At 30.9% G+C, this 15,805-nt stretch overlaps 1 protein-coding gene across 1 annotated transcript in view; it reads left to right on the top strand.

The window, feature by feature from the left end:
• TMEM161B (transmembrane protein 161B) overlaps positions 1-15,805 on the top strand; it is a 95,626-nt gene that overhangs the window by 57,934 nt on the left and 21,887 nt on the right. The window contains exon 5 of the mRNA XM_074282135.1: positions 1,696-1,852. Coding sequence (XP_074138236.1) covers positions 1,696-1,852 — 157 coding nt within the window. The remainder of the gene's footprint in view (positions 1-1,695; positions 1,853-15,805) is intronic.

A 15,805-nucleotide genomic window follows, 5' to 3' on the forward strand; every position in this document is an offset into this window, starting at 1 on the left:
TGATTGACAGTATCTTTCATGCACACTGGGGGGAAGTGTAAAATAAAATAGTGAAAAGACTAAAAGAATAATATGTCATTTGTTTTATCATTTTCATTTGTTTTCCCCTTATTAGGATAGATGGATAGAATATAATTTTGAAGGCTTTATAATTATTTTTAATGATGTTTAAAAATATCTAAACATATATGATCAAATGTTTGATTCACCTTTTTGGAGTTAAAGATTTAGAAACTAGCAACAACCTAGAACTCTATGGAAGTGAGTTTTTAATAAATGTTTGTTAAAAGAGGGAAACAACGTATCTTAAATATGTCTAGAAATGTGATAGGATGAAACTTCCTCTTTATTGAGAAATCATTAAGTATATGTGAGCACATAAGTGCACAAAAGAGAGCTAAAACAATTACCTGGGGTATGAAATTAGAAGTGTTAAGTCAATCTGAAAGCAAGTGAAAATTTTAGCCAAATTGAAAAAGCATTAAGGCTTGTTACTTTACATCTTGTTATTTTACCTCTTTTACCTCTTCACTGGGAGATCACCATGTTTTAACCTATCTTGTTTTGAATAGCATTATTTTATTTTAACATAAATTTTTCTTTAAATGAGTGATTTTTTTAAAAGATTCACAAAATTTTAAAGTGTTATAACTAAGGGCCCAAATTCCCACAACTTGTCCCCAAAACATTATGTCTTCATTTTATATGAGAAGTTAGTAGAAATGAAATTTGACAATAGAATTTTGATTTGGTAAATAGGATTGTATTTATGGGTATTTATATTGTTTACTTATGTGGGTGCCATGGGACTTTAAATTCCATATCAACAATTAAAAGTGTTTCCTTAATCCCTGAAGTTTTAACAAGGTAAGTAAGATAAAAGGAAGAAACTAAAAACAAGCAAATAATAATAATATTTCCCATTCAGTTTCAGGCCCCTGACCCTGCCTAGATTTCTGTCTGTCCTTTCCCTAAGTGGCAGAGTTTAGGAAAATTGTGGAAAATACTGGATGTTAAGTCAGTTTTAAAGGATCCTTTTAGGGAGACATATTAAGGAATATGAAGACCAAAAGAAAGTAAAAGCCTGTTCATATTACAACTATTCTCCTTGTAATGCAAACTGGAGATGGAAAAATTGTATCTAAGGAGACTTGGTTTTATGGAATCCAAAGGATTTCTCAACTTTTTAGTAAGGATCCATCAAACAGGGGAAAAAACAAAACAATACTTTACGGTTTTTTAAAAATTGCTTATATTAACTCATAAAATAACCCCTCCCCATCATTGATGTTAAAATGGCTTAAGTTTCTTTTTTGAGCAAAGCTCAAAAGACAATGTTCTTTACCCAGATTTATATGTATACTCATGATAAAATGCATAAATGAAATAATTCCCTTTTAAAAAATAGAATGCTTTGGAATTTTCTTAAAAATTAATCATTAAGCTACAATGTATTTATAGTCATTTTAACATAAATTTATATTGATGATGTTCAGTTTATTATGATAGTAAAATGGTAAAATTTGTAATGTTTAATTTTGAATATAACATTCTGTATTAAAACCATCTTAATATTTATAAACATTTATAAATCCACAAATAGAGTTTTGTTTGCTTAAAGTTAATTGTTAAGTCCTTTGTTATTGATAAAAGTTTAGATAAAAACTTTTGTATTTGAAAACCTTTATTTTTCAGCATTGCATTATTTTCCTGAATATCAATGGCTGGTGGATTTCACAGTGGCAGCTACAGTAGTTTATCTAGTAACTGAAGTCTACTACAGTTTGATGAAACCTACACAGGAAATGAATATCAGCATTGTCTGGTGCTTGCTTGTTTTGACTTTTGCAATGTATCCTTTACTGTTCAAACGATAGCTTGTAAATTTATTTTGCTTTTCCAGTGTATGCTTAAAGAATTTGTCACAATTTGAAAGATAGCAAGATTATTGAAAGCACAAGGCTTTATTTTTGTGTTAAAATCTGACTTTTTGAAGATATGAGCAAACAACAGTCTGGTGTAAACAAAATGTAAAAAGTACTCTGAACTGACTGTATTTTGAAAATTAGTTGACCTAGGAAAACAGATCCTGAAACTTAAGGTAGAATTTTTAGATCTTATATTTAGTACAAAGCTGTATCTGCCAGCATCTTTACAAAGCAAAATGCTGCACTGTATAAAAGCAGTAATCATCCAAATTAGCTGAAAAGCATGCATAAGATATCCATATTTCAATAATTGTACTAGCAAATTTAGTTCAAGCATTTAAATCTCTATGGATTTTAGCTGATAGAACTACTTCAGTAGTTAAAAATCATCATATAATTCAATTTCTTAAACCTCTATTAAAGCAGAATGTGTCCTCTCATAATCAGTAGTCTATATAAAGAATAATGAAAATATCTTAACCTTACCGACTGTTGTCCTCCAAATGTCATAGACATTGCATTTCAATACATTTGATACTGATTTCTGATGACTTTGAAAATTATGGTGCTAAAACAGTGACACTTCATATTCTGCTTTTAATTTTCCTTAAGTTTATATAGTGTTAATGTATATATGTACATATACACACATCCACATATACTCATGTAAAAATAGTATGTACATTTTTGTTTTAGACCACGACACTACCCTGGATATCTGTTGAGAGTATAGAAAAGAATATTTGCTAATGGCAAGACAAATTATTGATCATGTGAATACATTTCACCTTTTGCTTCACTGTCAGCACTGGCTAATAATATGAGAGTAAAGGTCCCACACATTCTCTAGCATTGAAATGACTTGACTTAGTCTTAGCAGAGCTCTTGTGAAAGTCACCAAACAATGCCAACCCTGCGGGATCCCAGGAGCTTGCTGTCTGCCTATCATAGAGAGATAGAATGTGCTGAAGAGCTTAGAATACAGTTTTATTTTCCCCCAACTCTGACTTTCCACAATGGACGAAGGGAAGAAGAGAGAAAAGGTTTTTAAGAGAACCTGTAGAATGTAAGAAAATCTACTCTTTTCTTGTTTTCAGCTTTATGAGGTACACTGGAATTTAAAAATCCTTTAAAATGCCAGATGATCTAACATCAACCATGATACTATTTATGGCCTATCTTTCATCTTAGTGATAGTGTATGTGGTATGCCTTTCATTCCCTGTGCTTGGAGAGTCTAGTTGGAATGACCTCTGTCTGGCTTCTGTTCATTTTCTTATTGTCTGCCTGCTTATTAGTCAAACACATGTCTCCATTGATTATGTAGGACAATAGCTCTTCTTAATTCTAGAATAGCACGTAAATCAGCTGAATCAGGATACCTCTGCAATCATACTAGTGGAATTGTGCTTCTAAGAAGACCTGAAATTGAAGATATATAGCTTAAAGTCAATTCTAAATTTAAAGGTGAAAAAAAGCATCACTTTAATTCTGTAATAGTTTTTACTTGTTATTTTTGACTAATCAGATATAGAACCATTAACTATACAGGAATTTACAGTAGAACATTGTAAACATTTCTGGAAGGTAAATAAATGAAGCACATAAAAAATGGCACAGAAACCCCAAACCTTATAGGTCCTTAGATTCTATCTGTTTTCAGCTTTATACAAGTCATACATTTAGCCTTGCCCTAGCTTTAAACTATTCAGGGCATTACACTTAAAACAATCCAAATGGATTCTTAATTCTAGCCCATTGCCCCATTTCTTATTATGAACTACTACTTTACCCAAATTCACTATCCCTACCCGTTTCTGAAATTACTTTGTGTAATTTTAAAACTACATTTCATAGAGAAGATAAAGGATGGAAGAGATGTATGAAAATATATAAAATACCTTAGTATAGTATTTTGCTAAATAATTTATATCTATACAAAATATACTCTGAATACCACCTTAGTCATCTGTATTGTCTCATAAAGCCTTTATAGTCAATCTCCCTGTTCTTATGATTTTCCAGTTATAAATGGGAGAAGCAAGCAGAAAGGGAATTCTTAAGCATTTTGATTAGGAGTGAAACTCTTAGAAACTTTAAAGTTTCAACATTGTATAGGTTTTTAAAAGCCTTCTGCATATTATAGCATAGGAACTAATATTGAGTCAATTACATGAATTTGAGTGAGTAGAAAGCTGTTTTACAAAGAAAGATAAAGCTTCTTAGTAGTCCTATTATATTTGGTTAAAGGACTGGATCATTAGTTACATTTCCACAGTGCTTGTATTTTACAATTTGATGTTTTAAGGTACAAAACTCTATTGTATATGTTTTTATGGCTGTGTTCAAAATGTTTAATTTGAAGGAAGCAAATTTTGCACCAAATAAAGTAATGATTAAGCTGGAATAACTTTTAGAATTTCTAAATTCTGTTAGTATTTAGCATTTAATTATTGGCTAAATTTTTAGATCGAAGATCACTGAAGACAATGGCAAAAGTCACCTTTCTTGAAGTCACCATATTAGAGTTTCATTAGAAAACTTTTCTTTAGACTGTACTTTTATTTTTTCTTTTAATGTCTTATCTGAAGAAAACAGGGGAAAATATGTTTATATAATTTGGGGTTAGATATAGTATAGACACTAATATACTTTGCTTTTTTTTTTTAACTTGTGAATTACACATTTTAAAATCTGAATAAGCAATTTGTAAAATGATGGTAATTAATGATAACTTTGATTAAGATCTGGGAAACTTCATGTGAAGCTGGGACAAGTCATTTAAATTCCCTGGGCCTCAATTTTTCTAATCTGTAAAATGAGATAGTTGGATTAGATGACCTTAATGTACTTGGCTAGTTTTAAATTTTTGGTCCTAGGATAATTTTTTAAGTTTTATTATTTAAAAAGGTTCCCAGTTAGACTCAAGAGCATCTATTATTTATAGGGAATAGGACAATTTTCATTAGTTTTCCCTGCTCTTACCAACATTTTTCTATCTCTTCATTCTTTTTCTTTTCTAAATTCAGCCTATTTGCATAAAAATTGAAATATCACTCCAATAGAGAAATATTAATATTCAATTAGCACTTTTAAAAAAGTTCATTTCACAAAGGATTTTTAAAAAAAACCTACTTGTTATATTTTCTTTGTTTGAGTTCATAAATATGAATATAAATATAAGCAGAATGAATTCTTAATAGCATGTAGTCTATAGTAATTGTTATTGAAAAGTTAAAGATAAAAAAATATTAGAGAAAGAAAATTATTGCATTAGTAGATTTTCATGTGCAGTTTTGAGAATCTACCAGTGAGATTATTTTCATAAGACCTAATTTGTAGAACGGTGTAAAGAAGGTAGAAGCTAAATGGCATTTATTTCCAATAATTTTTTCTTTATTTCACTTCAGTGTATTACTAATTTTATTTTATTTTATTTTTTGGTAAATCTGGAACTCATTTGAAATGTATTATTTTAACTTATATTAAATTTATCATTCCTAAATCCAGTCTTTATCCTAAATGTAAGTATCTGTTATTCACATGGTAATTTTTTTTAGTAAATTTTTATTTATCATTTATTAATTTTTAGTTTTATAGTAACAATAATAATAACTGAGATTTATATGGCATGACATATATAAACTTTAAAATTTACCAAGAAATTTACACATATTATCTCATTTAAGTTTTTCAACAATCCCATATATATCACTGATGTGTGATGATGACTAAGAAGAAATATTGAGGCATGATAAGCTACCTTCATATATGTATGTATGTATACCCCATCTCTATAAATAAGCCCCCCTCACCTTTAAAATATTCTGAGAACTAAATAGAGTTTCTAGAGCTGCCATTTGGATAGATAAATTAATGTATAGGTCAGAAAGTCTGTCAAAGTAGGATGCCTAAAATTCACTTAATAAAATGGTAACTATGATCTAGAAAATCTATTCTCTTCTCATCAGTCAGGGGTTTCTGAATTCACATGGTAATTCTTAACAGTAATTATAGAAATGTATACTACTTCAAAATAATATAATTTTTCCATAAAGGAATAAAATAAGGATTTAAACATTTTTAGATTGCACTTAGAATTTCTGTATTCTATGTAGGAAATTTTGACCTTCATAAACATCCCATAGAGGAGGAAGAATGTTTAAGTCATAGAAGCAGTCAATTTTTTCGTCTTTTCAGAAATGTTATACTATGGGGGAAAAAAATTAATAAATGACTTCCTGTTGTAGCAGAAGATTATCACTATTTAAACTAGTACAACAATTTACCAGGAAATTATGTTAATTAAGGTTAATATTGAAATAAATTAAAATTTATAGACTCGGTAGTAGCAGCTACATTCCTTGTAGTGTTAAGACCCATGCTTGTACTTTAAAATTCCTAATGTTAGTAGCAGACTGTTTCATTTAAAGGTGATATTTTTGCCTAGTGGTGCCAGATTGTAGTATAACAAATTCTAATCTTATAGAATAAATCTTGTTTTGAATTAGTAAACTCACAAAAGCTCGAGGCGATAGTAGGGTGATGGTTTCTTAGCTTTGCAGTATTGCAAAATACTGAGAGACAATCTCCTGCTCTAGATTTTTAATTACTATACCAGGGAATTCAAAGATATACTTTTTATTTTATCACAGTTTTGTATTTGTAATTGGAGAAATTTCAGAGCTATCTGTAGACATAAAGGTATAACCACTTTGGCAAGCTAGCTTAAAATATTAATGTTTACCCACTGGGATTCATTGTGGTTCTTCAGTAGTACCAGAAGTGTCCCCTCCTATTATTAGCCAGTGAAACCAGCTGCTGGTTCTAAACTGCCATTTTGAGTTTTTCACTACTGTGCAATTGAGATTACAAGTTATTTCATTGTACCTATTTGAGCTTAGAATATTTTTCAAAATTTGAATTTATTTCTTGATTTCAGGGCTGGTGCTCTATCTACTGTGCCATCTAGCTGCCTATTCAGCTATATCCAGTCCTATTAAAATTTTTTAGGATTATTGCTACATTCATTTACTCAATTTTAATTTGTACAAAAGACTACATTATTACAAGTTTTTCATGTTAACAGTGTGGTTTTATCTCAAAAATAATAATAATTTTATACATATAATCTTGTCCTGTTGGTTAAACTGGTGCTTTTTATATTTGCCCCTTTTCCATTTCCAGTACCACCATTCTCATCAGTAAAAAACAAAATCAAATAAAAAAAAACAGGGTCCCACAACTATTAAGGGTCTGAGGCCAGCTTTGAACTCAGGTCTTCCTGTGTCCAGGACTAATGCCATATAGCTGTCTCTAAAGATTATTGTGATAGTATGTAATATAATTAGAGAGAGAGAGAGAGATTAGTAGGAAATTAGGCTAGGTGTGTTTTTTTGATTTGATTTTGTTTTTTACTGATGAGAATGGTGGTACTGGAAATGGAAAAGAAGGGACCTAATCACCTGGCATGTTTTTATGTATTGTAGGCACTCAGTATTTACTTTGATAGTTTTTGAAAGTACAACATCTCAGCAGGCATCTAATAGGGGCCTGGCAATGGGGCAGCCCCATTCGGTTTTTTGAAAGCTTTAATTGTCAGGGATTTCTTTCCCTTATAGTTTATAATTTGCTGCTTTGTAGCTTCTTCATTCTAACCTCTGAATTCAGTAAAATAAATTTAAGCCCTGTTCCATATTAGAGACCTTCAAATTTTTGAAGGTTGCTATTCTTTTAGGTTATATATATCCTCATTCCCTTTACCTACTTCTCATATTATTTGGTCTTTTATGATTTTTTAAATTCTGAATTGAAATACCAAGTAAAACAAACATGTTATATAGAGACATACATAAATCTATATCTTTATAGATATGTATAAATTAGAAAAGATGATTGCATGTGAAACTGAATCTTACATAGTACCTTCCTTTTCCTTTTAAGTATTTAATAAATTTAGCATTCATTGTTTAAAGTTGTCCTGATTATTTCCTATTGGCCTTCCCTCTGTTATTTTCTGTGTATTTTTAAAAAACAATCATTGATGTCACTTTTTTCTCTTTTTTTTTTTTTTTTTTCTTTTAGTTGAGGAAGGTGAAAGGTAAACAAATTACTAGCTTCTTTTTACCCTCAATTCTGCCCATCAGATTGAAAAACAAAACCAAAATCCTTCTAACGATGCATTGTCAAGCAAAAGAGATTCTCTCTTGAGCTGTGTCCAAAGTATCTTTTTCTGTACTTTGAATTCTTTTCTTGTTGTATAAATTATTCTCTGGGTTCTTAACTTTCTATCATTTTTGTAAGTCTTGATTCACTTTTCTCTGATAGTTGTACTTTGTTTTTAGTTCTTTCCTCCTACAAAAAGTCCTACTATGAGTAGTTTTATAAACATTGATCTTTTCTCTCATTCTTTGACATTGTTGGTGTATGGGACAAACTGAGTGAAGATCTCTCATGGAAACGTGGCTTTGAACTATGCCCTACTTGTGACTTGAAACTTTGCAATAACAAATTGAGCTATAGCTAAAAAGCTGGAAATATTCAATTATCTTAGATGAACATTTTCCCTTCTGTTTCCTACTACCTTTTAATTAGCATATAAGTATTAATTTTAAAGGTGATGATAACTTGGGAATTTAGGTAACAGAATTCTCTCATCCAGGAGCATCTGCTAATATAACAGTTCTCTAGGGAAATTTGAATTAGGAATATGTTATTTAGGGTTATTTAGGGGGAAGTTAGGTATTACAGTGGATAGTGCTCTATCCACTCTAAAGTCAGAAGGACCTGAGTTCAAATCTGGTCTTAGACACTTAATACTTCCTGGCTGTGTGACCCTGGGCAAGTTGCCTCAGGGGATTAAAAAAAGATTATTTTTTATTTACTAATATTGTTATTTACTGATATTCTTTTGTTTCTGGGATAGACTTCTGAGTTTAGACAGGGTTTAGCTTAAAGTTTTCTCCCAGACAATGGGAGAAAAGGCCAGAGGGTTTGGGAGCTTCCTTCTGAATCTATTTAATCTTGTGTTTTGCAGTTTGTGCTTTGTACTTTCAACTGATTCCTTGTCTGTTGGGAATTCCCCTTTCTTGCAAGATCATAATAAATTTCTTTTTAAAATTTTTCTTACCTCGAGAGGTCTGATTGTTTTTGTGATTGCTATTGTTCCACACATTGGTGTATTGGCCTTAAGGGTTGTATACAGATTAATAACTTTTGGGTCACAATTTCAAATGAATATCTGGGCCATTTCACAGCTCTACATATGATACAGCATATCAGTTGAGTAGCATTTATTATGCATTTGCTTTGAACCCAGAACTTTAAAGAAAGACAAGGATACAGTCTCTACTTTCAAAAAGAGATAATATGTACACAATTATGTATAAGCAAGATACACAGAGAATAAATTGGAAATAATCAACAGAGACAAGAAAGTAACATTAAAGGAGATCCAGAAAGACTCCTTGAAGAAGACAGGACTTTGGCTGAAAAATTAAAGGAAAGCCAGGGAAGGTAGGAGACAGTGATGAGAAGGGGAAGATTCCCAAGCATAGGGGGCAGCCAGTGAAAACACTTGGAGTAGTATTTGAGGCAAAGCAAGGATTTTGGTATTATTAGATCATAGATTATGTCTAAAGCAGAGGGAAAAGGGGTAAATTGTTATCTTGTTGCAAAAGAAAAATCAGATTAAAAAAGGAAGGAAAAGAAAATCTGAGAAAAGAAACAAAATGTAAGCAAACAACAGAGTGAGAATGCCATTTTGTATTTTACACTATGTTCCTATGATTCTTTCTCTAGGTGTAGATGGCTCTCTTCATCACTGAACAACTGGCACTGGTTTGAATCATCTCATTGTTGAAGAGAGCCACATGTATCTGAATTGATTATCATATAGTCTTGTTGCTGTGTATAATTTCTGGTTCTGCTCATTTCACTTAGCATCAGTTCATGTAAATCTCTCCAAACCTTTCTGAACTCATCCTACTGGTTGTTTCTTACAGAACAATAGTATTCCGTAACATTCATATACCATAATTTATTAAATCATTCACCAATTGATGGTGAACCACTCAGTTTCCAGTTTCTTTTGGCAATTAATTGAATGAGTAAGGGTAGAGTTTTGAGAAGAGGACGTTTTAAAGCCCTGCTAACAATTGAATTTTCTTTCTATCTATCTATCTATCTATCTATCTATCTGATTATTTGTTTATTTATTTGTTTGTTTTTTATTGTTGTCTTTGCCAAGCCAATAGACACATGATGGAACCTCAGAGTTGTTTTACTTTTGACCATTTCCCCTATATAGCTGTTAACTTGTATTTATTCCTTGTATTCATATCTTTGCTATCTTTGTATTCATATCCTTGATGATTTACTTTTGTACTATGACTTTTAAATATATTATATTTAAATGTTTCTTATGTAACTAGGATTTTAAACTTTTGTCAGAAATTTCTTGCAAGAATTTTTACAATTTATTTTCTCATTGCTTTTGTATGTTCTGTTAAAAAAAAAGTTCTGATTGAGTTTTTTGTTTGTTTTTTTAACCAATACCAAATTCATTTGATGATTATTGCTGTACTGTATATATACTTTCACATATGGTACTGTTAGACTATCTTCCCACTTTTTACACAGTTTCCTTTGGTATTCTTGAACTTTTGTTCTGTTGGATGAACTTTTTTATTATTATTTTTAATAGATCAATAAAATGATAGTATTGGTTTAAATTAATTTAGACTATCATTTCCTATTATATCTATATCATTTAAGTCTATTTCTGTAAAGATTTTTTTATAGTTCTCATAGTTACTATGTGTCTTGGTTGGTAGATTCAGATATAATCTTTAGTTTTTTGGAATGGTATTTTTCTTTATTCTTTTTGCTAATTGTCTTTTGTTTTGGGGCAGGGTTTGGTATTAAAAGGCTGTCGATTTATGTAGCCTTATTTTCTATTCTCTAGCCTTACTGAAGTTACTGTTTGAGCTAATTTTTAGTTAATATTAGTCTTCTCTATACCATCATATCATCTTCAAAATGTATCAGTCTTGTTTCCTATTTGTCTGTGCAATATCGTTTTTTTTTGTTTTGTTTTGTTTTTTTTTGTCTTATTAATGTATATAGCACTTCTACCACCATTTGAAGAATAGTAATGATAATGGACATCCCTGCTTTTGTCCCTGATATTACTAGAAAGCTTTTGCCCTTCTTTCAATTTGGCTTAAGGATTTTTTTTCCTTAGTAAGGAAAGATCCATTTATTCCTATAGTTTGTTCCTTTTAATTAATTTTTTTAAAAAAGGAATGAGTAGTGAATTTTATCAAAAGCATTGTAAATACCTGCTGATTCATATGGATTTTTAATTTTTTGTTTATATTTATTATTTATTGATATTTATTTTTTATTACAGATTTTTATTTACTAAACATACACATGGGTAATTTTTCAATATTGATCTTCTATTCCAACTTTTCCCCTCCTTCCCTCCACTCCCTCTCCTAGATGGTGTCTCAAGAGTTGTCTTAATTTGCATTTCTCTGATCAGTAATGATTTGGAGCACCTTTTCATATGACTACAAATAGTTTCAGTTTCTTCATCTGAAAATTATTCCTATCCTTTGACCATTTATCAGTTGGAGAATGGCTTGATTTCTTGTAAACCAATTCTTATAATAGTAATAATAATAATCAATTTCTTATAAATAAGTTCTTATAAATGAGGCCTTTATCAGAACCTTTGAATATAAAAATGTTTTTCAAGCTCATTGCTTCCCTTCTAATCCTGTCTGAATTAGATTTGTTTGTACAAAAGCTTTTCAACTTAATATAACCAAAATTTTCTATTTTGTGATCGATCAATAATGATTTCTAGTTCTTCTTTGGTCACAAATTCTTTCCTCCTCCACAGATCTGAGTGGTAAACTATCCTATGTTCTTCTAATTTGTTTATAATATCATTCTTCATGTCTAGATCATATCTTGGTATAGTGTTAGGTGTGGGTCAATGCCTCGTTTCTGCTATACTACTTTTCCAATTTTCCCAGCAACTTTTGTCAGATGGTGAATTCTTATCTCAAAGGCTGGGTCTTTGAGTTTGTCAAACACTAGATTGCTGTGAATCTAACTTGTTCCACTGATGAACTTTTCTAATTATTAGCCATTAATTATTAATAAAATAATGATTTAAATAATAATTAGTAATGGCTACTAATAAAAATTAATTAATTTATTAAACTTTTAAAAATTAATAAATCTAAATTAGTTAATATATTAGTTTTAATAGTTTAAAGTATTGTCATCTATATTATATTCGCTTGATGAAGAGCACTTAATATTTTTCCAATTGTTTAGATCTGACATTATTTGTGTGGAAAGTGTTTTGTAGTTATGCTCATATAGTTCCTGACTTTCCTCTGGCAAAGAGATTCTCAAATATCTTTTACTATCAACAGTTACATGGAATTTCTCTTTGTATCTTTTGCTATTGCATTTTGTTAGTGATGTATAAAAATGCTGATGATTTTGTATCCTACAAATTTGCTAAAGTTTTAGAGTATTTCTAATAGCTTTTCAGTAGATTCTCTGGGGTTCTCTTGATATTTATTTTGTAAACATTTTTTTCAGCCAGAATTGCTTAGTGACGAGTCAAAGTGGATAGAATGCTGGACCTGGAGTCAGGATGACTACTCCTCCCGGGTTCAAATTTAGCCTTAGACATTAGCTGTATGACTCTGGTCAACTCATTCAGCTTTATTTACCTCTGTTTTCTCATCTGTAAAATAGCTAGAGAAAGAAATGGCCACTCCAGGATTTTTACCAAAAAAAGCCCCAAATGGGGTCCCAAAATGAAAAATGACTGGACAGGCCTTGGGGCCAGAAAAAATATGCATTTAAGTTTTGACTTTGATATATGCTGACCATCAATATAGGCAAGTCACTTAACTTCTTCATATTCCAATCAACTCTTAGACTCTGAATTTTGGAAAAGGTGCTGAACTGAATTGATAGAAGGAGCTGACTCATATAAATGTGAAAATCACAGACCAGGGACAGGTCTACTCCAGTCCCACTATGTTATAGTTTTCTTTACATTGACTCAATTCTGTCTTCCTGGTACATATATATGACCTGGTTTTACTTAAGTGGATACTCATTATCTAGTAGATTTTAAATAGAGATATTATAGGACTACATTATTTTTCTGCTTGATTTCCCCCTGATTTGGATATCAAGGATTGTAATATTCTAAAATGTAATGTTCTCTGTTGAGGTTTTCTTGGGGTCTCTGGGAGCAGCATTCGTTTCAGTTCAGTGTAATCACTACACGAGTACAGCTAGATATTAAAGTCCAAATCCTTTATTGCCTCTTTCAAAGTCTTGTCTCTTTTCCTGGGGCCCAGTTAGCTTTCTTAGAGGTCTGTCTCCTTAGTTCCAAGAGCTCCTGCCGCCAGTCCTTTGCCTCTGCCAGCTTCTGCCTCTAGCTCCTTCAGAATGTCTCTCAGTCTCCCTGGCTGAGGTTTTAGCTACACACTGAGTACAAATCAATCATTATATCACTAGGAAACCATTATTTGTTGTAGGATTAAATCAGTGCTAAACTAGATTTAACCATTGTCTCTCCTCAATTCCACTTAGTACCTTGTTTCAGGTTCTGGCCCATAACATCTCCTTGTGGGATTAAATAAATTATACTGAACCATGCTAAATTAGATAACTATTGTCTCTATCAATTCCACTGACTTAGTACCTTGTAAGAATCCTTTGTTTCAAGTTCAGAGTTCTGGCCCATAACAAAAGATATCAATATTATTTTTGGCATAAGGAACTATTTTTGCATTATTTCTATAGTTGTAGAATTAATTATTCTTTAAATATTAGATAAAATTTTCTTATGTATATATCTGGCCTAGAGAGTCTCTTCCCCCTCTCCCTCTTTGGTATCTCATGTATGATTTTTTTCAGTTCCATTTTCTAAAACTACGTTTCTTAAATTTTTTTTTCTTCTGTTAATCTGGATATAATATTTTTATACATATTATATTACTTGAGTTTACTGACACATAACTGGGCAAAATGCTTTCTGATAGTTTATTTTTTTCTCCATTTTTTTTTTGAATGTTTTTCACTTTTGATGCTGACAATTTGGTTTTCCTTTTTCAAAAACATTGGATTAAGTAATTATTAATCTCATTAGTTTTTTCAATTTTTTTTACTTTAAATTTTGTTAATCTTTTGAATTTCAGATTTATCATTTTAGTTAGGTTTTTTTGATTCATTGCTTTTTTATTTTTTAAAGCTTAATTGCCCAGCTCATTGACCTATTTTTCTGAAATGTTGATAAAATTTAGAATTTAAAGATACAGATTTTCCAAAAAGGACTAGCCAATGCTTTGGGCATAAGCCTAAAAGTTTTAGTATTTTCTCTCTTTGTGTTTTTTTTTTTTTTCTTTTTTTTCTATTACTGGTTCTCTGATGCACCAATTCTTTGGAATTAAATTATTTGGTATCCAATTGATTTTAGTCTTTTAAAAAAATATAGAGGCCTTATATTTTTATTGCTTTGTGACATGTATAAAATACTTTAAAAATTTTTTGCATTTGTATAGTTTTTATACTTTGCTAAATTGTCAATTTTTTCATTGATAGTTTGTCTAAAATTCTTTTCAGGTCAGTAATTTTATTCTCATTTTTCTTTTTGTTAGATTTTTCTACATGTGAAAAAAAGTACATTGAGGTTCACCGTTATTGTATTGCAGTTATTGTCTATTTCTTCTTGTCATTTGACTGTTTACCTTTAAGTAGTTAGATGCTATGCTATTAAGTGTTACTATTGATTTGTTATCTTTATTGCTTTTATGTATACCAGTTTTTATTTATCTCTTTTAAAAATTCTTTTTTCACTGTTACTTTGAGTTCATTTGGTATGGCTCATCCTTTTTTGAGTGAACCTGAAGTCCATCAGTCAACAATCGTTTGTTAATTTATTACTATGTATGAGGTACTGTGTTAAGCTCTGAGGAAAAAAAAAAGTTTCTGACCTTAAGGAACTTAAATTCTAATGGGAGAGAAAGACGTGTAAACATTTAAATAAATGTAAGCTGTAGATAGAGTGGTTGGAATCTCTTATCTGAGGGAGAAAGGGAATGACAAGTTAGGGGACCAGGATAGCCCTTTTGCAGAATGTAGGATTTGATTGAGACTTGTAGGAAACCAGGGAAGCTAAAAGCAGACATGATTTTCAGGCTTAGGAGATAGCTAGTGCAAAGGCAGGAGCACCAAAGAAGCTAGTATAAACTAAATCATACTGTATATGGAATAAAGTAAAACATAAGAAGAATGTAAAAATAAAAAGGGAACAGTTTATAAATAATTTTAAATGCCAAAAGGTATTTATATTTTAGCCTAACAGTAATAATGAGGTCATTAATCAGGGCATGTGTCATGGTTTAGAAAAATCTCACATTAATTGTGTTCAGGATGATTTGATCCAAGGAAATATTTAAAGCTGGGAGATAATAGAAGGCTATTGCTAGGGGCAACTAGATGATGCAGTGGATAGAGCAGTGGCCCTGGAGTTGAGGACCTGAGTTCAAATCCAGTGTCAGACACTTGACATTTACTAGCTCTGTGACCTTGGACAAGTCATTTAACCTAGATTGCCTCATTTCTGCCCCCCAAAAGAAAGATTGTCACAATTTCTAGTTAGAAATTAAACCAGAGAAGTGATTGTGTGAATGGGGATTCTGGTTTCCTCTTTCATTTGTTAAGGCGAAGACTTATGATAGCCTTCACTGTTCCTTTTTTAGAGCACTGTGATTGGCTATGAGAAAGGTAGTAAGCAGTCTTATGCTTATAAAGTTTCTTTGATGTGTCTTT

The sequence above is a fragment of the Sminthopsis crassicaudata genome, chromosome 1, assembly GCF_048593235.1.
Source record: "Sminthopsis crassicaudata isolate SCR6 chromosome 1, ASM4859323v1, whole genome shotgun sequence".
Taxonomy (NCBI): Eukaryota; Metazoa; Chordata; class Mammalia; order Dasyuromorphia; family Dasyuridae; genus Sminthopsis; species Sminthopsis crassicaudata.